The sequence below is a fragment of the Diplotaxodon limnothrissa genome, linkage group LG20 (assembly GCF_057381915.1).
Source record: "Diplotaxodon limnothrissa isolate DT_005_m linkage group LG20, D_limnothrissa_male_GT1.1, whole genome shotgun sequence".
NCBI lineage: Eukaryota > Metazoa > Chordata > Actinopteri > Cichliformes > Cichlidae > Diplotaxodon > Diplotaxodon limnothrissa.
Genome location: NC_140615.1, coordinates 4,289,756 through 4,312,206, shown reverse-complemented (window position 1 = coordinate 4,312,206; position 22,451 = coordinate 4,289,756). Strand labels below are relative to the sequence as shown.

General features: G+C 40.4%; 1 protein-coding gene across 1 annotated transcript; it reads right to left on the bottom strand.

The window, feature by feature from the left end:
• Positions 1–16,147: 16,147 nt before the first annotated feature.
• Positions 16,148–22,399, bottom strand: idh3g (isocitrate dehydrogenase (NAD(+)) 3 non-catalytic subunit gamma). Its single transcript, XM_085343950.1, has 13 exons — positions 22,314–22,399; positions 22,036–22,083; positions 21,776–21,787; positions 20,906–21,003; positions 20,690–20,805; positions 20,490–20,550; positions 20,255–20,387; positions 18,238–18,371; positions 18,025–18,127; positions 17,791–17,937; positions 17,600–17,694; positions 17,421–17,481; positions 16,148–16,936 (listed from the first exon to the last, which is right to left on the bottom strand). The coding sequence occupies exons 1-13, from the start codon at positions 22,392–22,394 to the stop codon at positions 16,835–16,837; spliced, it is 1,191 nt and encodes a 396-aa protein (XP_085200076.1). The 5' UTR covers positions 22,395–22,399; the 3' UTR covers positions 16,148–16,834.
• Between the last annotated feature and the right edge of the window lie 52 nt (positions 22,400–22,451).

The window sequence follows — 22,451 nt, the reverse complement described above, 5'->3', positions numbered from 1 at the left end:
AAAGGAATGTGGGGACCTTTAAATGTTTCAATGTGTGACAAACCTTTCCTCTGACATTTTTAACTGGATGTTCTCCCACATGTTTGGGCTTATTTCCAGCTCCTACGATTGCGCCAAAAATAAAAATGACAGCTGTTTTCCTCTGAGATAGTGTCTCTTCTGCAAAGACCTTTTAGTGAATCTTCTCTGGCTGCTCTTAATTTGAACATAGGTGTTGGAAAATAACAAAATTCTGCACTGAGGCAATTGCTTAATGGGGTGTTTGGCCAATGTGTTTGGCTTTATCTCCCACACCTGTTACAGACCACAAACACAGCTACCCTCAACCTCAAAAGACAAAGAGATGAGGCTTAAGCGATCTTTGCTCAGAAGGACAGCAAGTACAGCAGGGCCATTTCTCTTCCTGCAGAATGGCCTGAATCCACCCGTGCCTTTGCTTAAGAAGCGCATATCACAGAACAACACCTGGTTTGACAAAGTTGGCGAAGAAAAGTTAAAAAAACATCTGAGGGAATTGTTAACTGTCAGATGAACCACAAATAACAGAGACAAACGAAGAATTTGAGATTTATCTTCTCTGAGTCTAAAATTACCAGAAAAGATGCCGAGGGAGACGTCTTTGCCATCGACGTGCAGTTTTACTTCTATTAAAGGCCGCTTTGCTGTTACTGCTCTCAGAGCTCCTTTCCAGAAGAATGCCAGAAACATGAAAACAACAGTCCTTTGAAATCCTCATAACTAATTTAACAGAGCTGCAGAGGTGAAAAAGAAGTCATTTAACAAACCTTTTTTTTTTCCCCTCACAAACCGAGTGGTAAAGAAACTATATGAATTGTTTTGACTGGCCTTTCTGCCTGCACACCAATACAATGGAAGTGAAATCAATGTGTGGTGTTCACTGCAGCAGTTACATAAATGAGCATCAAGGGAAACATCCCATCCAGAAATAGTTTTTCTTTGATGCTAGCTAAACCACAAAACATTTCTTTGGGAGAGTAGTTCCACTGAACTTTGAGATTTTTTTTAACGTTCAGTATATTTCCATTCACAAATAGTAAAGCAGCGCAGACATATCTGATATGAATATCTCATGCACCTGGAAAAAAAATATCTCAGTGGGGATTTATGCACCTGAAATGGATCAAAGTGGATCCCGTGGTGGGATTATAAAAAAAATAAAACAAAACAAAAATGCATTCTTATGTTTCGTTTTTATAATTTTTATAATTTTATTTTATATTTGCCTGATTTCATTTTTTAAAATTAATATTCCATTTTTCATATCCCTGCATTTGCATTTAGAATTCTTAAAACTTAACTCTTCCCCTCCCTGACCCTGGCTCTGCTTGAAGTCTCTTCCTGTTAAATGGTAGTTCTTCTTTCCCACAGTCACCAAGTACCTGCTTATAGGGTTACCTTAAAATACGAGGCAAAGCCTGAATAATCCACATGAAGATGACTGATATTGTCTCAAGGTGTAATGTATATAAATAAAACTGAACTAATTAATTTCAACACTTCCTTTGCACTTTTGTAATTTCAGTCCCTTTCAAAGTAAGCGCACAGGTGGCTAGACAAAATGATAAAGTAATCGTTTTTCTATGAGCCCTTCAAATATCTTCAGTGATGGAACTGCAGCTAGGAGATCAGTGTGGAAAGAGGATATTGATGAAGCACTCTGGCAGGACATTATGTTACTGTTGAGATCAGGTTTGTGGTCTTTCAGCTACAAGATAATCTCTGCAAACAAATGTCCTGCTGATAGAGAGTGAAAACATTTCTAATATGTTTTGTTTAGTTCATATTAATTTCAAAAACTGTCCATGACATAATCTGTTCTGTGAAAGAACACATTAACGCAGGGGTGAATTAATCTGTCACATTATGTAGGGAGCTCTGCATCTGGTCACACTATGATAGTTACAACCACTTTTCATGGAAGAAATAGAGCTATTATCTGTGAGCTTTGACATTCTAATATCTGTCTAAGACATAGATGAATAAGCTGAATGGCAGACCTGCAATTCTCCCTGCCAAGCTGGATATTTATAGAAGCTTGTGAAGACAGATCTAAGCCACTGGCCTCACACATACAGATGGAGCACACAGCAAAGTCATTAAGTTGATAGCACACAAGAAGTTTCACCAAGCACTGCTGTTGTTGTTCCTGATCCTCACTGCTCTGCAAATGTAGGTGCAGAAGCGCGTTGATAATTTTACAGAATGTGAAAAATACATGACATTTCAGACGTTTCAGACCTTTATTTTATATTACAGTGTAAGAATCATATATCCCAGGTATAGTCTAATGTCTGTTTATAATTGTCTCGATTTATGTCACATAGTTACAGAGCACTTTCAAAAACTTTTTGCGTCTTTCATCTGTAAACTGTTGTTTTCTCAACACTGGAATTGAAGTAACGGCAGAAACCAGTATTTTTAGTACCTGATTCCTATACCCAGTAGCACTGTAAATTGTCAGCTGTGTTATGAAGTGAAGAAAGAGAAACTGTGAAACAGGAACAAAAATCTACCGGTTACATGTGTGCATGAGGAATGTGAGTCCTGAGCCATCAGAAGGATCGGGGTCTGCCCAGTCCAGGCATTTCGAGGAGATTAATAAATGCTGACTTAGCTTTTTCCTGATCTGCTGTTCATATTGACCGGACATGCCACCTGACAAAATCTCCTCTAAAAAAACCCCAAAAACGCTGCTTTGATTGAAATGCAGGTCTTTCTGTTCATATTTTGAGTCCAGCAACATTTCACAGATGGCCATGCTTCTGCAATTTATGGAGGGAAGCTGTCATCATTCACTCCAAACTTTCCTGCCACAAGAATTCCAGGCAGACACTCTCTCTTCCCACAAAAATATTATAAAATATTACAGCACACTTAATAAAAGGAAACTTGTGAAAGAAAGCTTTGATACCTGATGTGTGTATGTAAATCTTCTTAACGGAGAGATAATTCAGCACTCATAGATTTGAGCACTGCTCTGTCAATTTACAGTGTGAAGGATAATATCAGTAACAGGTTTTGTGGGAAAAATAAAACAAAACAAAAAAAACAAGGACGCTCCAAAATTAGAGCATGTGTGCAATATCAATATTTACAGTAAGCCTATAGGGGACCTGAGAAGTGAGCTCTTCAGCGGAAGCTGCATATAAATTTTTCCATCTAAAATTCAAACTTGTTTTTATTCATCTTTTTCTCTCTTCTGGTGGGTGCTCACTTTATTGGTCTGTTCAAGTCCCCCTACTGCACGACGCCATTGATGGATTATCTGTGTGCACAGCAAACACACAAAAGGCTTAGATAAGCGAAGGATAAACATCCAAGCATATCGACAGAAAAGACAAGAGACCAGAAAAGAATCAGGTAGGGAAGAGACGCAAAAGAGAGGAAACGAAAAGAAGCCTGTGACAATCACCAAAGCAAAGGACAAAGGGCAGTGCTTTTGTGGTCATAACACAGCATGAAGATGTTTTCAAATTGTTTTATTTGTGATGTTTCAGCTGCAATCAGAAAAAAAAAATCAAAAATCAACTCTGAAAGCTCTCTGGCTCGAGTATTTTCTTCCCTCCTTTCCACTCTCCTTTGCAAACACTATCCATCCTGCCTAAACCTACATCTCCTCTGTGGGAAACCAAATGTTTGGGAACAGGAAAAACTAGATTGACTGTAATTCAAGCATAAAAGATGGCTAGAACACAGCGGAATGGCAGACATCTGCAACCTAGGCAAAAAATAAGAGACACCATGAGGAAAAAGAATTAGAGAGATTAAGTGGGGAAAGGATGGCAAATTAGCAGAGAGGAAACTATCTGTCAGCGTTTAGAAAAATGAATAGATCTGTTACATCACAGTGGAAGACAGAGGAGAACTGTGCCAGAGGAGCCTCAGACGTGATGGTCCAGAAAAAACAGACTGTAAGCACAACGTGATGGTTGTGGGTTGGTGTGTACACGCAGCGTGTACATGAGCGAGGAGTGCAGCACATGTTTCCGTACAAATGGAAGTTTGTTTACAGTAGCGTAAGTGTGAGAAGTGGGTATGCAGATGGAGATGCAGATGTGGTGAATAGCACTCTGTGCTCTTCAGGGGGCTCTGGCATAAACTGGCAGTGTCAAGGTGTTTTTTTGCTCTCCACATTTCTTCCACTTTCTCAATGTCAGCCGACTCCCCACTGAATCTGGACATGATCTGTGGATGCATGCAGTGGGTCAAGGCGGCCTTGGTGCTACATTATGTTTGCTGCGTTTACTAGAATGATAATGATAATGAAAAGCCCTTATGATGATTTCTGCCTTTTGATTGGTTTGCATTCATGCGGGACCACGCTAAAAACAATAGGTTGGCTACAGCTATAACTCGGGCTAACTTTTAGATCTTGTCGATAGAAATGAAATGGGAACTGATTGTTATGTTTGATTATTTATCCTATAGTCTTTTAAGTCTGTGCTCTGTTTAGCAGGACTTCCCGGTGAATACCTCTTTCCATCCACAACTTTGGTCGAAACTGAATCATCGCAACAAGTAACGGATGCAAGAGAATGTGTCACCCTAACTTTGCCATACCTCTGACTCCTCTCTTTGCACCATTATCAGGTCCATGCCTATTAAAATGTCTGAATATTTGCTTCCCCACAAAACTTTGCTCATCCATTACCAGCTGATAAATTGCAACTTTGCTTGAACCCTGAAGTCACCACCAAAGTTTACATTTCTTGTTTGCTTGTTGGTTTTGCAAATCATCTTAGCATGGATTGGGTGATTTCAATCAAAATTTGGCAAAAATAGTGCATTTTCTCCAATGTATGAGAAGTATAATCTCATGATATCTAATCCATTATCACAACTATTTATTTGAAAATGAATAACTGCATAGTATTTACAACCTGTCAAACTGTCTCGCTTGTATGTCTGTGTTTTTTTAATTTATTTTGTATGTTATGCACAAACTGGTACCTATAAAGCACTTTTTACTACAAGCCTCATTCACCCAGTCACACACACACATTCATACAGCACTTTATTCTATGCCTAATAGCCTTGTATTACATTCACACACACACTCACACTCCAATTTATGCAACAGAAGAAAATTGGGGTTCAGTATCTTGCCCAAGGCCACTTCTACTTGCAGACTGAAGGAGCAGGAAATCGAACCGTCGACCTAAACGACCCAGTCTACCTCCTGAGCTATAAACTCACATGATTGCCCATCTCAAAGTCCTGCAGAGGGGCCATGGTTCAAAATCTTGTTTAGATTACACTTTTAAGTTTGTATTAGGTGTACATGGTACATTTTTCTAAATGATTTGTCTCTTGAAATTACCATGAAACAGCTGTCAGCCCGAGGGCAGGTTCAAGGAATGCAGTTAGAGCTAGTTTCTAGTGCTGCAGGCAAAATGTAATTAAACTGAATTGTGTAGGCAGTGGTGTGCTTGATTGATACTTGAAGGCAAAAGGGAGGGTGTATGCACAATGCACAGAGAGTGGGAGGAGTTGGGAGGGTCAAAAGGAACCCATTAGCTCAATTTTTGCTAACAGGATGCTTGCAGCAAGCTATTCAGGACATAAAAAAATAAATCTTTACCTGCATGCCTTAATGCAGTCCAGACTTTTAATGATCAAGAACAATAGAGTATGAAGAGAATAATGACACTGACGGAGTAAAGATAACTACCAGATGAACTGCAGCTATTTGAGTTAGACTCAGATAGGCAGTGTTATTTAAACTGGAAAAGACAAATGAAGAGTTACAGCTGGGGGAAAAATAGTGAAAATGTAGATCTATCAGTTTTACTTTGTGAATAGTAAAAGTCAGATAAAGAGGAAGCCCGGGGAAGAAAAGCAAGCCTTCCAAGGGAGTTTTTTTTATGGTAAATGGATGTAACATAAACACTACGAAGGCAAAGTAAACCCAGCTTGTAAATCCACTCTAACTGTTCAAGAAGTAAAGATGGAAGATGAATTGTAGCCGAAATGTAAAATAACCCACACGTGCATGTGAAAAAATAATTTTATATTATAGATGTTTGTGATCCCCTGTGCAAAACCACCATTCAAACCCACAAGTGTGTGCATAGGTGTGTCTTTGTCTACACAGTCCTGCATGCATGCAAGTGCTGACATCATAACTTTAAAGATGATTATGGGAATGGTGGAAAGAAGGTGAATGGGGTTGAATGAGTGCAGCGTCAAGGGCTCCACAGAGCTGAGTCTGACTGAGGACAACCAACAGATCGAGGAAGAGGGAAAAGAAGGGGAAACGGGTGAATAGTTCCCTGTGTCCACAGTGAAAGAAAAAGAGGGAGCTGCTTGGTATGTTTACATGTCACTGTAGTCCTTCAGTCTGATTGATTAGGCTTATGTGTTTGTGAACCTCTGTGCATGTGCCCCCGTGTGTGTTTCTGCATTAAAACACTACGCTTTCCCATCCCATTATTAAATGGAGTTATTATGTCTATTATGCAGTAAGTGTCAAACAGTGATATGTTGCTGAGTGTTGTTTCATTTAGTAATTCTTGGACACTGTAAGCAACGTCTGGGATATGCTAAGAGGCAAAGTATGTTAATAGGCTATAATTTATAATACCTTAAACTGTAAGTCTAAGCTTGGCTCAGTGCTGTTTTTGCCAGAGAGATGACATGGGAGGTATAGTTTACAAGATAATGATAATGAAGAAAATCTGATGCGGTTATTTGAAAATAAAAGTAACCACAGGTAATAAAGCCACAGTAACCAAAGCTGTAATTGTATCCAACAGTAAAAAGGATTATCTGTACTCTTAATTCATGTTTTCCCAAACAGCCCTGACCAGTAAGGTATAATCATCCCTTACAAACACTCTACTTAATGAGACATGGGCATTAGGGTGTTATTATAAGCATAATTCCATTATGCACAACTTCCACGAGTCACTGATCCGAGCGTGTCCTGATTTGTTCACTTATAGGGGAGCATTTCATTATAATAGCAGAATTTATAGCAAAGTGGGAGGCAAGCGCAGCTATTTACATACAAACGCAAACATTATTATATACAAGTGGACGTGTAGGAAGATTGTTCTCATCTCCTGTTACAGTCAATTAAACATTAAGTGTGTCAGTCACAATAGTGTTTGTGAGGTGTCGGGTTAGTGCCCTTTGCGGAGAGGCCCTCTTCACTGTTGGGGGTGTTTCTCTGTGTGGGAGCATGTGCATGTACCAACAGTCATGTGCACGTACATATATCTGTTTATTTAATGAATCCCTCTCGTGTGGTAAATGAGTCTTAACACCTGATCAGCCTCGGGGTGTCAGCCTGGCCAGTGGTGCTAATCTGATAGCTTAACACAGCTATCAGATTAGGGGCGATTGTGGCTCAAGAGTTGGGAGTTCGCCTTGTAATTGGAAGGTTGCCGGTTCGAGCCCCGGCTTGGACAGTCTTGGTCGTTGTGTCCTTGGGCAAGACACTTCACCCGTTGCCTACTGGTGGTGGTCAGAGGGCCCGGTGGCGCCAGTGTTCGGCAGCCTCGCCTCTGTCAGTGCGCCCCAGGGTGGCTGTGGCTACAATGTAGCTTGCCATCACCAGTGTGTGAATGTGTGCGTGAATGTGTGTGCGACTGGATATGTAAAGCGCTTTGGGGTCCTTAGGGACTAGTAAAGCGCTATATAAATACAGGCCATTTACCAAGCTACACTAAACACACACGTTTGGTGACTATGTGCTAAAGATACTTGGGATTCATATTAATGAGGCCCGATGGTTCCAATGTCAAGCTTTAGTGTGAGTGATTTCTATGGCACTGTGCCTTTAGGCACATGACCCCATAGTTCCCAGGAAGAGAGGAAAACGGGCTGTGGAAACCCAGCAGCAGTTTGACCACTCAGGTCATAAAAAAGATCTCTGTGTACTGTTTTTTTTTGGCGTTTCTCTCCTGGGACAGAGATGGCACTCGAAGTAGTAACTCAGAGTAACTGCATGAAACAAACTGTTCAGCTTGTTTAATCTGATGGCAAACACCTACAGAGCTGTGAACAAAATTTCCTCCCCTCCTGATCTCTTTTTTTTTTTGTAGGTTTAAGGGGAAATTACTTTTTCACTTAGGGTCAGGTAGGTTTGGAATTTTGTTACTTAAATGCTGCATTTTTTTTTTGTTTACTCGTGTTGTCTGTGTCTAATATTAAAATTTGTTTGAGGATGTGTCTTTGCTCTTATTACTGCTTACTTTGGGTATCTGTGTTTGTAATGACAGGGTGATAAAAGGGCGGCGACTTTATCTCATCAACCGGTGAGATTAGATGAATAACACGTTTCAGTGTGTTCACTGTTCTTTCGACCACTTCTTCTGTGCTCTGATGATGCATTTTGAAGAAGTGAATACAATTTCTTTATTACTAAATTTTTAATTGAAGAATATTTAGAGACTAGAATATATTATAAGGGCACGAGACAAGGTCCTTAATAGGGAGTAAACCGTCTCTGGGTGGAGCCAGTTCTTCCGAGCTTCGTAGCAGATGTCCTGGGTGCACAAGGTCATATAGTTTAGAGTAACATAAACAGCACAGTCTGGGATCACATTTTATCTATCATGCAGGCTGTTAGCTTGAGTGATTTTAGACTTATTTATACAAACATCTTGATGCATGCACAATCATACAGGTAAGGAAATCCCAAAAAGTTGTTTCTGTTTATTTGGACATAACGCTACAAATACTTTAAGATTAAATACATCCTGATGTGTAGTCCTATGTCAAAATAACATCATAGATTTTGATTACACATTTGTGGGCATGCATAGTGGTTAATGAGTGTGAACAAGGACGCAAAGGTATACGAAAGCAATATATTTAGTGTGCAGTCTTTGTGAGTCTGCTGTGCAGGGACTAGAGCTGATTTCTGTATTATATTTCAGTGGAACATGAGATGGTGATGGGAAGAGCTGACAGGGACTGAAAGGTGCCAGTGCATAGGGTAACCTGATTGCCCCGACTTGCTACCATTACTATTAAATCCTGTGCCACTTGCTTGCAGCCGATCTCCATGGTCACTGTGCACCTGACCTGCAAGACCCACTCTCCCTCTTTCTACAGGAGGAAGTGTCAGCACAATTGAGTGGAGCAGAGCAGAGCAGGAGCAAAGACCCACACACTGTGAAACACTGAGAGCAGCAGCACCGAGCTGAAATGAAACAGGTACACGTGACAGTTAGACCTTTTTTGCAACACCAACTCTGACTCGTTAGTCCCAAAAGATTTGTTTTTGGGGGGGGTTTATGGATAACACTGCAAAACACCATATTTCTGAGACTTTCATCGGTACACTGGTTTTTGAGCATGACGACATGTCTTCAAGCCCAGAAAAACAACATATAGTCTTGTGAGCAATAGTAAAAACCTGATTTTTATTAGAGGCCATCTTAAAAACAAAAAAACATTCGGGGGAGTTACATAAACACATAGCTCGTCAGAAGATTCTTTCCGTGATTTGATGTAATCGTTTAATGGTTAATAATTTCATTTTGGCAGGTTCACAAAGCGCAGAAGTGTTTGCTTTCTTGTACGAGCTGAAATGAGCCAGAACGCCTCACACTGAGCACCACGCGGACACATCGTGACTTTGCATTGCTGGAGCGAGTGCAAGAGCTGAGGTGCACACACAAACTAAGCTGCTAGAACTCAAGCCTTCGGCTGAGTGTTTTATCAAGTAACAGCTTGCCGAAATTACAGCATGAGGTCATAATCTGTAAAAATCTGAAAAATGAAGCCATATGTAGAGAATATAAAAAAGTAGTCTAAGAGTCTAACCTTCACCCTAACGGGTATCATTCTTCATTCTTATAGCAGACCTATTACAGGGTAAACAAGCTGCATGTCATGATACATGACTTCGTCTGTTATTCCATCTTCATTCTTTCATGATCCTCCCAGCTGTTCCACAACAAACCTTCAAACACAGGATAACATTTAGAAATAAAAGCAGAATTATTAGATATTTCAATATTATTGCTTGAACAACTAAGAAACACTTTGAGTGATAAAAACTATCAACAACACGAGGCTTTAGAACTGTGAAGTCTGAGACGCTTACAGCTTCATTCGCTTTGGATTTACCCAAAGACGGGTTGACTGGAGCTATTCAGAGGTGGCAAGATAAAAGAGTTGATGGAAGCGCAGTCAATTCTAGACTGTTTTCATATCTACTTCATCTCATGTGGTTTCGCAGCAGGTCACATCTAGTATGGTACTAATTAGCCTGCTCCTGAGGCCAGATCTGTTCTGGGTGCTAGTTAGGACTGTACTGCTTCTTTTCAGCTGATTCGCCAGCATCAGATCTTCCCTAAATTCACTCCTACAACCATGGATCAATACTCCTGACAGAGAAAACTAACTTTTTAAAAAACACTTTTTTCAGTATATATATTCAGGTCTTCTTTGTATTGACTCAACGTAAGAACAGTCAGACGCCACGCATTTGAGGTTTTTTTGAGAGAACAGCATTGCCGGCCCCTTCAAATTTCATTTACGAACAGCAAGACGCAAGAATCCCACTGAGAAGTCACAGTGACGGCAGAAATATAATCAAAGTTAGGTTTTCTGGTGGATTTGCAGAAATCTGCTTTCATCAAGTCTTTTGAGATGCTTGAGTGGAGAGAGTAGAGCAGACATTCAAGGCAAAGGAGGGGGTCAAAACATATATAAATCAAGAAATGGTGAAATATATGAAAGGCAGAAAAAGGGAGTGGCACAAGCAAAAAGCATGAGCCCTTCCTTTGACAGATGTATGATCTAGATAATCGCAGAAAGAACTTTGGTTTAAAACATGAAAAATGGATAGCAAATTTGTCATTTTGGGGAGTTTTAGAGGGGTAGCATGACATATTTAGATTCTTAATAGCATGTATCTGGCAACAGGTGGGGGAAGAACAGTCATTGTGTGAACTGTAAGCTGAATTGCAGAACATGCATGAGATTTAGTAGAATACACGAGTGTCACTGGGAAATAGGGTTTGTTTTGGCAACCAGGAGAACAGACTTTTTATAAGCTGGTGAACACAGAGCTGGAGGGGGAGTTGTCAAAGTGCCAAGATGCTCCAGTTTCAGGGGAGCAGAGTTGTAATGACATAAGAGAAGTGTAATGTGGGTTGTCAAGCATGCAGCATGCTTGCCTTGATATAATGCAACTCTAGCAACACCCCCTGAACCCTGAGCAAGGGCACAGACGGTAAAACATTTAATAGCATCAGAGATTAGTAGAGTAATCAACAGAGTGAAAGAGACTAGAAAGGGAGCGAACAGGAAACGCTGGCAAGAATGCCATGTATGTTTCATATGGAACAAATCGCACACCAGTAAACAATCAATTACTGCTTCTCGTCTCTTTCTTGCTCCTCATCTGGCTGTTTTTTTCTCTGATACAAGACAACAAATCAATCTTGTCAAAAAAATGTATTTTTTTTTTAAACAGCAAGGAAAATAAGCCAGCAAATTTATTATAAACATAAAACCAAGCAGAAATGGCTCCCAGGCTCTCTGTGCTCACGTTTTGCCAAGTTTCTCAGTGGGAGTGGGGAAAGCAATGCGTGAGGTACAGGAAAAGTGCTCAAGACATCAGGATTCTATTCAGAAACAATGCAGAAAGTGCCCCATGCTGACACTTCTTCATGCAAAATGTAACCACAGTGTGCCTCTGAGGTCAGGTCACAAAACTGAGAGAAGGGCAGTGCAAAGGGCTAAGATAGTGTAGCACGGGTGGAATTACTTTCTCTGGCTGGACCAAAGGTTACAGCGGTAATAAAAACATATGCAGATGTGCACACATAATCACATACATAAAATCAGATACTGATCATATCGGTATGCACATCCACTAGGACACGGCTATGCCTGGAGCCTTGATTTCCTCCCAGGGGATGAAACAAAAAACATTATGGCTTACAAATTAGAAAGCCCTGCGGTTTCATAACAAAAGCATGTGTGCTTTTCTTCAAATACTGTAAGTAACTATGGTTTGACTTTGAGCTCAGCGTAGTATCTGTTGTGTTTCAAGGGGAGTCAGGGTGGCCACCATAGTCAAAACTCCGGGAACTATGAGGTCAACATTGTGCTTGAACAAAGAGTCATCAAACTTTGTACAGATGCAAATTCATCAGGTAGGCTTAAATAGGATAAGGAGGAGAAACCACAGTCAGTGGAAAACACCTTATCAGAGCTGCAGCGATAAGAGTCATATGAGCTCACTCGGTGGCATTCTGCTGGTGTTAAAACCAACTGTGCAAAACGAATATATCAATTTTAAGCTCCTGATAAAAAGATAAGACCGACTCTAGTGATTTATCTGGCTCCTTTCATTCTGAAAGATAAAAGATGAAATTAACCAGCAAACTCCCTGATTATCAAACTGTATTCCTGCCCAGCAGGCATCACCCCAACTACCTATTCTTCATTTTCCTTTGATTACAGATGTGGCTAATAAAAATCACAGTGGAAGTCCCTGTGACGAGAAATCCAAGAGCGACCAAAACACACAAAAAGCCAGGCCAAAGAAACAGAGAATAGCTGACCTCTGACGTAGCTTAATGTAGCTAAGCCATAGCTGATGAGCGGGGGAAAAAAGTCCCATTAACAGAGAACAGACTACATCGTGGTCGTGGCTCAAGAGTTGGGAGTTCGCCTTGTAATCGGAAGGTTGCCGGTTCGAGCCCCGGCTTGGACAGTCTCGGTCGTTGTGTCCTTGGGCAAGACACTTCACCCGTTGCCTACTGGTGGTGGTCAGAGGGCCCGGTGGCGCCAGTGTCCGGCAGCCTCGCCTCTGTCAGTGCGCCCCAGGGTGGCTGTGGCTACATTGTAGCTTGCCATCACCAGTGTGTGAATGTGTGTGTGAATGGGTGGATGACAGGTTGTGTAAAGCGCTTTGGGGTCCTTAGGGACTAGAAAAGCGCTATATAAATACAGGCCATTTACCATTTACCATAGACTAGATGCAGCTGTGCTCAGCAGTGGCTGATCCGAGGCAAGATGAATGATTACGATCACCTGCACTGCAAAGCGCAGTAGAGCTGACGTAACGTTTCATTGACTGCACATATATTTGTGTGCGTACCTTTGCTTCTGGAAACGATAACCTAAGTAAGATAATGGGATACGTTAGGTAGGTATTAATATGGTTAAATTAAGATGCCAGAGAATTACTGTAAGTCAGTGTGTAAGCTGTGTATATGTGTGGACAGTGATGGGGGCACATTAAGGACTGTGGAAATGATCTGAAGCAAACTAGGGCACTATCATGGGCCACAGGCTAATGAGCTCACATGTTTTAGAGCCAACGTCATATCACATGGTTTAACTAAAATTTTCAGATTAACATGCATCTTAGAGGGGTGGATGAAAGATATTAAACAAGGATTTCAAACACAGATGAAAAGGAAATGAGGGGGGAGGACGAAGATAATTATAAGTTGGTTAACCGGGCAGCAGCAGGAGGTTTAGTGAATGATATCAAGATTAAACATGCCTGTATTAGCAAAATTTCTCGCATTAGTGTGGCCGGCGATCTAGAAATGGATGGTGTGCACTCTCATTTCGTTTCCTAGCTTAGCAGGAAAACTGATATGAACGCGAGTTAGATTACAACAAAGGTTACCATGAGCCACTTCACAGTAACACTGCTCTGCACAAAGCTATGCTGTTCAAAAGCACCAGAAACTCCATGCCCCTCAAGTTAATTTAGCACTTTTAAAAAATAGTTTTAAAAACAAAAACTTTTTTGAGTTACACTGAAACAGATGTTTTAACCAATAAACAAGCACAAGCATACATGTGGAACATGTTAAGTATGCAAAATGATTTGAAATTAATTGAAATCTTACCTTGCATGTGCTTCTGGTTGTACACAGAAATATTTCCAGCAGAGTTTTGAGATATTTGTACGTCAGCCTAAACCAGGGGTCAGCAACCTTTAGGACCCAAAGAGCCATTTGGAGCCGGTTCCCACGCAAAAGAAAACACTGGGAGCCGCAAATACTTTGTGACATCTAAAATGAAGACTGCATATATTGTTTTTTACCTTTATGCTTTGTGTGAACAACTAAGGTGTGTTGCCATGAAGTGGATAATTTCATTTGAATGTTCTCACTGAAACTATTTTGAGATCTGTAGATTATTTCTAACCAAGGACAACGTTTCAGCACAGAAAAGATTGTGTTGAATTTTCCAAAGGCGATTATTGAAAATTAAATTCCACGCACCTCAGACACTGATCACCATAAATCTGGGCATTAAAAAGTAACCATTTTGATGGCAAGATGATACTTTATGTAATATGGTTGCACCAGCCTTTTACGTGCAGCGTTTGCAGCAAAAAAACCTACAGTGTAGATTTTATACAGAGTTCCTACAAGGTCTGAATAGTAGCCCATAAAGGTCAAATGTCTGGTGGTTTATTTCAACATCTCTCTCACCCCTCACAACACCAGATCATTTGCTTAATGGCTTTGGCTCCAGTGGAGGCGCAGAGAGGAGCAGCTCAGGAGAGGTAATAAGACGGACAGTGTCTAGTATATCGACAGTGATGAGGAGTGACGGGAGATGTAGTGAGGTAAAAAGCCTGTTCCCCTGAGAGGAACAAGACCATTCAAAAAAACAAAAACAAAAAAACTAGTTCAAGGTAGGAAACCTCGCACAAAAACTACAACATTTAAGAGTGAATCCAAGTAAAACGGAGCACATGTAAAGGTCTGTCCATCAGTTGTGTCCGTGGAACAGACAAAAATAAAGACGAAGCAAGAGATTTAAAGAGCCAACTGGCAGGAGTTAAACTACATGCAGCACATTTCACACACTACACATCTTGATTCCCTGTGACAAGTAAATCTAAAAAAGGATGTGCCTCATCACAAAGGATTTTTCTCCTCAGTATGCAAATGTGCACACAGGGAGAACAGCTTGTAAGTTTCCCACAGAACTGCACAGATGATAAATTGTCTACTATCACTACACTGGGATGTGCGCCTATGACTGGAGGCCTTGCTGACGATAGTGAGCTAAACCACGATTGTTTGTATTCTGTAAGCAGCAGGCCGGTGCTGTGCTAGATCTGCTGCCTCACAGGACCGGACAGTGTATCTCAAAGCTGTGTGAGCAGAGAATTTTAAATAACTGGATCAATCAGTGGCAAAGGGTTTGGTTCGACCACATGAAACTATAATAAATTGGTTTCTAACATTTTCAGGCAGTGATGATAGTAAAGCCAAAATCCTTCACATTTTTCTAAGAAACACGTGGCCTAAGCCCAAGAACCTGCTTCCTAGAAATTACATAAAAAAGCACAAGAATTATCTTAATATTCCCATTTTTATCCAACAATCTTCCTGCCAGATATTTTTGCATCCATGATTCCCCTACTGTGTTTACGCAATGCAGACAAAGAGCACACTGTGTGTTCTGCATATTGTCAAGACAGTGTATGTAATGAAGCACACATCCAAGCAGCTGTGAGTTTTTTGAGTGGCAGCTATAGAGAGTTGTGTTGCCACCTGGTGGCAACATGTAAAACAGCAACCTACCATCTAATTTTGAAGGTTAAGAAGTTGATGGAGCATGAAATTGTAAAACAAACAGAAAGATCAGCGAGCTTTTCTTACTTACTAATCTTTATCCCGAGCAAGAGGCCAGAACACAAAGCTTCAGAAGCACAGAGTCAAAGTAACAATGAGGCTTCCTCTTGAGCACATATCTGTACACTCAGTTGTCCATTTATGAGACACAGCTACTCAAAACAAATCCCAGTTATTAGAACAATCAGTATGACTTGTCAGCATAAAGCAGTACAGTTCTACAGACTCACAAATTAAAGCCTGAGAAATTATCATTAAAGCATATTAAACATTTCCAGAACAGGTTCAACAAAAAAAAAAAAAAAAAGAACTGTTAAAGAAACTATTTCAGTGGACAACCTTAATTTCATCTAGGCGTATCTAACAATCTGGCAGCTTGCTCTCTCTGCATTTATATCCAATTAGTTTCTAGAGTGCATGTCAGCCACGTGCATCCTAATTCTTCGTAGTACTCAAAATACGTCTCAAATATGCTGAGAATTCAAACCTCTCTTCAAAAGAAAGATGTTAAGACATATAATTACTTTATTGATTACATCTTATGCTCACACACATACAAACAAAATGAAACCATTCTTTTCATATCAGGCGTTATGAGCATTTTCTTGGACAGACCCAAAAACAACAGTATAATATTGTGATATCATCCCTAGACCAAAAAAAGCCATTATGGCACAAGCAGTAAAGTTCAGGTTTGACAGCAGTCACGCTCCTCTATAGTGTATCACCTCTTCAAAGTACAGTTGCTGTGATAAGAACATAAACGATGTAACAGGACATAATGGGCACTTTACATTTATATTAAGCATTAATGACATTTTGGTTAATTTAAAGTCTGTGATGTAATCACAAAGTGAAAAATAAATAATGGCTGCTGCAGAAGGTATAGTGGAAGATGCGTGCCTATACTTGTATATTTAAATATCTAAAGTAGGCCCTTTCATGTTTCATACGAATCTCTAAGGAGATTCATATTCAGCTGAATAAGCTCCAGCAGTAAAACCGATGCTTGCAGGAGTGATAATGGAATTTTATCAAAACCCACCTTTTTAAACAGGTCATGTGAAACCTTGAAGTGAGAAAGCAGGCTCATTTGTATTGTGAACAGGTAAGTAAGCTGTGTGAAACGAGATGCTATGGAAACACGGACATCCTCTCTCAGAAGGTACACCTGTTTAAACTCAAACCACCTGATAAGAGCGTGGGTGCGTGAACCTGCCCGGTCATTCTTACAGCTCTGCCGTGAACTGTCCTTTACTCTGGATGACCCTCATGACGGACTGCACCACCTCTGATGTGGTTCCTTGACCCCCGAGATCTGCTGTGTGCAACTGCAAATAAAGAGAAAAAAAAAATCATAAATAAGCTACAACAAACAAAAGAACAGGGTGCTAACAGATATGGTCCAAAATCCGTATTAAATTATTTAAGACCTTAACGTATGCTATGAAATCGTAGCACTGTGGATTGCATCTCATGCCGCATACTGTATTTGGATAGACGCTTTGTATTTTCTTTGTGCGTGCAAAGTGTAATCAGTTTCCCACAGTAACTAGTCCGATGCTGCACATGATCGGCAGATCAGGTTTTGGAATTTACTCAAGAAACAATCAGATCCCATAGAGTGTAGAGCTGCACAAGAGCTTTGTGAAAGGAAAAGGGGCACAATGCTGCTTTGTGTGAATGTATTGTGATGCCTTCTAGGAAGCATGCCAGAATTGTCACTGCGGCCTTAAATCCTATGTCACGCAACAATGGCCTGTGAGCTTCATGGCAGCGCGATAGGTGAGGAACCCATCAGTGAGGAAGGCTCACCCTGGTTTCGTTCATTGTGGTGAGGACTGCATTCCGGATCAGACTTGCATAATCATTAAGGCTGGAGACACAAAGAAGAAAAACATTATTTAAATATAATACAGTCACACCAATACACACACACACACACACACACACAGAAAACCAATGAAGAAGAATTTTTATCCGGAAAAGCTTACTTAAGGTGGTCCAGCATCAGGCAGCTAGCTAGCAGCATGGCAGTTGGGTTTGCAATGTTTTTTTCTGCAATACTTTTTCCTGTGTTTCTTGTGGCCTGAAACACCAGACAGACATGACTCATACATTTTCCATCCTTCAAAATTCTGAGAGAACTGTGTCCTACAAACCTATTCAAGCCTCCAACACTCACCGTTTCAAAGACAGCATAGTCACGACCATAATTGGCCCCAGGCACGAGGCCAGGTCCTCCCACCAGCCCCGCGCACACGTTGCTCACCACATTCCCGTACAGATTGGGCATGACCATCACATCAAACTGCTGTGGTTTGGACACGAGCTAAACGACACAAATGGAGTTAAGTAAAACAAATAAAATCAGAAGAAGAACATTCCCTGGATTCCCTAAAATGTCATCATCTGTTACCTGCATTGTGGTATTGTCCACAATCATGCTGTCGAGTGTGATGTCTGGATAACCCGAGGCCACTTCTCTGCAGCACTGCAGGAACAAGCCATCACCGAGCTTCCTGTTGAAACAGAAATGCCACACTCAGCATATCCAGGACTAAGAAACTCACCGTAGTAAACAAAAGGCCAGACGTGTTTGACAGGATACGTTTCCCAAAAGGTAACTTACATGATGTTAGCTTTGTGTACAGCAGTGACCCTGCGGCGACCTCTCTCCCTGGCCAGTTTGAAGGCATAATCAGCAATCCTGATGGAATTATTCCTGGTGATAATCTTTAGACTCTCCACTACCCCGGATACACTCTGGAAGTAGGACAAGAAGACAACAACAAATGAAATACAGTGACATGAGTTTAAACTGTACTAGAAAGATCAATAAGACTGTAGTGGGAATAAAGTGTCGTCTCTAAGACTATGCGTAATACTACATAAAGTAAAACTTCTGTCTACAAGGTAACACTAAACATTGAAAAAAACGATTAAGTGCAACAAACACAGAACAAAATTAGCAGTAAATAAAAAATAATCATTTTAATTAGTACTAAGTGGTTAATAATGTAACATACGTTTCTGTACAAATTCTAAAACAGCAGCTATAACTGTATTGTGTAAGCAAACATGGCTCAACAACTACAGTTACTGTGCTCAGAAGTTTATATACATTCATCATAGAGAATAAATGTAACGGAATGATTTCTTTGAACTGTTCTGTTTTCCCAGGGTGGAATGATTGTATAGCATCCATCTTTAATGACTTACAAAAATAAGGATTGGGTGCACAGGTTTTTATTTAGTTTCTCTGATTTACATACGGCCAGAACATAAATATGGGCACAAATATAAACATATACTTAAATCTTTTAATAAGTGGTGCTGAATCTTCTTCAGTGTCTTTTAACTCGACAAGGTCAAGGAGTATCAACTTCTTTTTAGTCATTATGATTGACTACTGGTTCTTTCTCTTTACCAGAGCAAAAATGATTTGTCTGAGCACTCATTGGACTGATCAGTACTCTGAAAAAACTCACTGAAGATCTAAGAATGAAAACTGTAAATTTACACAAGGTGTGAAGATCTCTCTGAAGAATTTTAAACAACAGCAGATTCCAGGATCCTCAGTTCAAACAACTGTGCATGAGTACAAGTTATTCAGAGATGTCATCACTTCCACCAAGATCTGGAGGAAGACCCAAACCGTCACCCACAGGTGAGAGGAAACTGTTCAGGTACAACCACCAAGGCTCAAGCCTAACATGAACCTGAAACAGACAAATAACTAAGGGACAAATAAACAAATAATGGACTATGTTAGAGCCTGAATGTATACCTTTGACCATGTGTGCATTAGAGAAACTGAAATAAATTTGGACTTGTGCACCCAATTCCTTCTTTTTAAGTCATTAAAGATGTATGCTGTATAATCATTCCACCTTGAAAAAAAAAAAAAAAACACTTTGAAAGCCCAAAATGACAACATTCACAGTGTAAACCTCTGAGCACAGTGGTAGCTTCGTGCACAGCAGGTACACATCCCGGCACACCAATGCCCATTTTAGTCTGCTGTAGATTTGGATCTACAGCAGACTACAGGCTCAGGGGGTTGGGAAGTGTATCTGTAACCGGAAGGTCGCCAGTTCGATCCCCGGGCTCTCTGTCCTGGTCGTTGTGTCCTTGGGCAAGACACTTTACCCTACCGCCTACTGATGTTGGCCAGAGGGGCCAATGGCGCAATATGGCAGCCTCGCTTCTGTCAGTCTGCCCCAGGGCTGCTGTGACTACAACCGTAGCTGCCTCCACCAGTGTGTGAATGTGAGAGTGAATGAATAGTGGCATTGTAAAGCGCTTTGGGTGCCTTGAAAAGCGCTATATAAATCCAATCCATTATTATTATTATTATTATTATTAATGCAGGATTTTCATGTTTCTTTGCAGCCCAGAAGTCTTATTTAGTTTCAGATAATCGTATTTTATCTGTTGCATTCTGAAGTCAATATTGTCTATATTAAATTCTATCATATGACCAAATCAAAAGATTTTGCACAGTTATTTTGATTTGGAAAATTAATGATGCATAGATGGCACCCAATTCCCTTTTCTAAAAAGAGACAGATAAGAAGTGTTTAAGGGACCATAAACATGTTTTTCAGCAGACAGTAGTATTGATTGTTTTTCCTCTTGCGTCTGACCTCGTGCTCCAGACTGCTGTACTCTCCCTCTGTGTTCTCCCTGATGATCATGATGTCAATGTTCTTGTGGCGAGTCTGGACCCCGGGGAGGGACTGACAGTGCATCACATTGGCGTACAGGTCCAAACTCGTGCTGGTAGTCCACACAAAAGACCAAATTACGTAAGAAATGAGAGCTATTTCACACAAAAAAATGACCCTAATCTAGGAAACTAAAGATTTCATCTAAACTTACCGCAGCACATTATTTCTGGATTTGACAGACGCTGGCAGGGTATGTTTGGTTTCTATGTTACCTATCAAAAGAGGTAAGCAATTACACAGTTACTTTAGTTCAACTGTCTTATTAAAAATTATACTCTACTTACAGCTATGTTCTGTTTTTCATGCTTTCATACGTTGATCGAGAAAAAAAAGAAGAAGCTGTTTGCTTACCCTTCAGGGCAACTCCATTTCGCCGGATGGCAGTGATGGCATTATTCATGTCATCATCGGTCTCCAAAGCGGAGTTGACATTCACCATCTCAAAATCAACTGGCACACAGGTGAACCTGCAGCACAATGTTCACAAACCACACAATGGATTCAATTCTTATGTGACTGTAGATGACATGTAATCACTCAACAGGACTGAGATTCAATCTAACCAACCTGAAAACTTCTCTGACATGATTGAGAAGCTCTGGACCGATCCCATCACCAGGTATGAGGGTCACAGTGTGCCTGCCTCCATACTTTGCTGGAGGGGGCTGGAAGATTGTTAAATGCCAAAGAATCAACTTCAATAAATAGAGAAAATTGAAGGTTTGGCACCTTTTAAAGACAGATCATCCACTACAGTAAACATATGTTATGAAAAAAAAAGTTTACCTTTCTAAGTCTACAAATAATCTCATGAAAATAAGGTACACAGTGAATTTGATAGTTTTTGGTATCTGGTGTCTGCTTATGTCCACATTACCAATGACATAATAACAAATAGATATGGTGTAGTAATGTTCACTGTGGTGGGTTGACAATATCATGCAATACTTTAATACACAGAAGCAGTAGGAATTCTGAAGTCAAAAGAAAAGAATAATAGTAATAGTAGTAGTAGTATTAATAGCAGTAGGAATTGCTGAAAATGCTGACAATGGACACAGCTTACAAATCACTGGCCAAAAATCAACCAGCACATGTCCAGAGCACCAAGTAAGTATGTTTGAGAGATTATTCTCAGGCAGTTAATAGTGTTTTTAGGTTTGACAAATATTTAAATAGATTTGATGATGTCATTACTGTGTTTATTATTGTGACTCAAGATGGTTAGAAATTCCAGTTGAAATTGATGGTAACAAAATTTCCATGCATCCATGCAACATGATGTTTAAAAACTGTTATATTATTTTGATCATGCTAGTGTTTTTATTCTCATCACACATCTTTTTTCCTATATCATAACCCCGTTATAGAAAATATTCTCGTTTAAGACATGATGCAGTGAATTGCAGTGAACAGTGTCACGAGTCAGCTACTTACAATGTTTTCTCCCTGTTGTTGAAGGTGAACAGAGGAAAGCAGAAGGACAAGAGTCAGTTTGATGTTTAGAAGAACGGGTTTGGTCCAAATAGTGGCAAACAGAGTAGTGTCATAACCTTCACCCCACAACAAAGTGGAAAAACACATATACACACACACACACAGTTACACACAGTTCAGTTACACTGAAAAAGACAACTTCCAATGCAAAACAGCCCGGAAACTGACAACAATCCCATGTACCGATCTGACTCACTCACAGTAAGCGAGGTCTTATTCCGGTGTCTGATCAAAGTTGTTCCAAATACCTGGAAAATACAAAGTGCAAATGATTTAGAGCGTGTTTTTAAATGGATCCCGTGTACGGATGCCGTAAAACCTGAGACCAACCCACAGATGTGGAAAAGCCCGCTAGCTTTGCTAATCAAATGATGTTAACAGCATGACCTTGTGTTAAAAAAATTATAACGGAGTTTAAATTAGAGCCACGCAACACCATTCACAAGCGAAAGAGCAAGGGCTGCGTGTCTTGTCTTACTTTAGCAGTGTTTCCAAGGCGTCCAACCCAGAAAGGATTCATTATTTTGGACGCGGAGAGTACGGCACTGTGGGCAGCCATCTTGATTTTGCAGCGCTGGTCGCGTGTTTAATAAGAGGAGCAGATGTGCCGATGTGA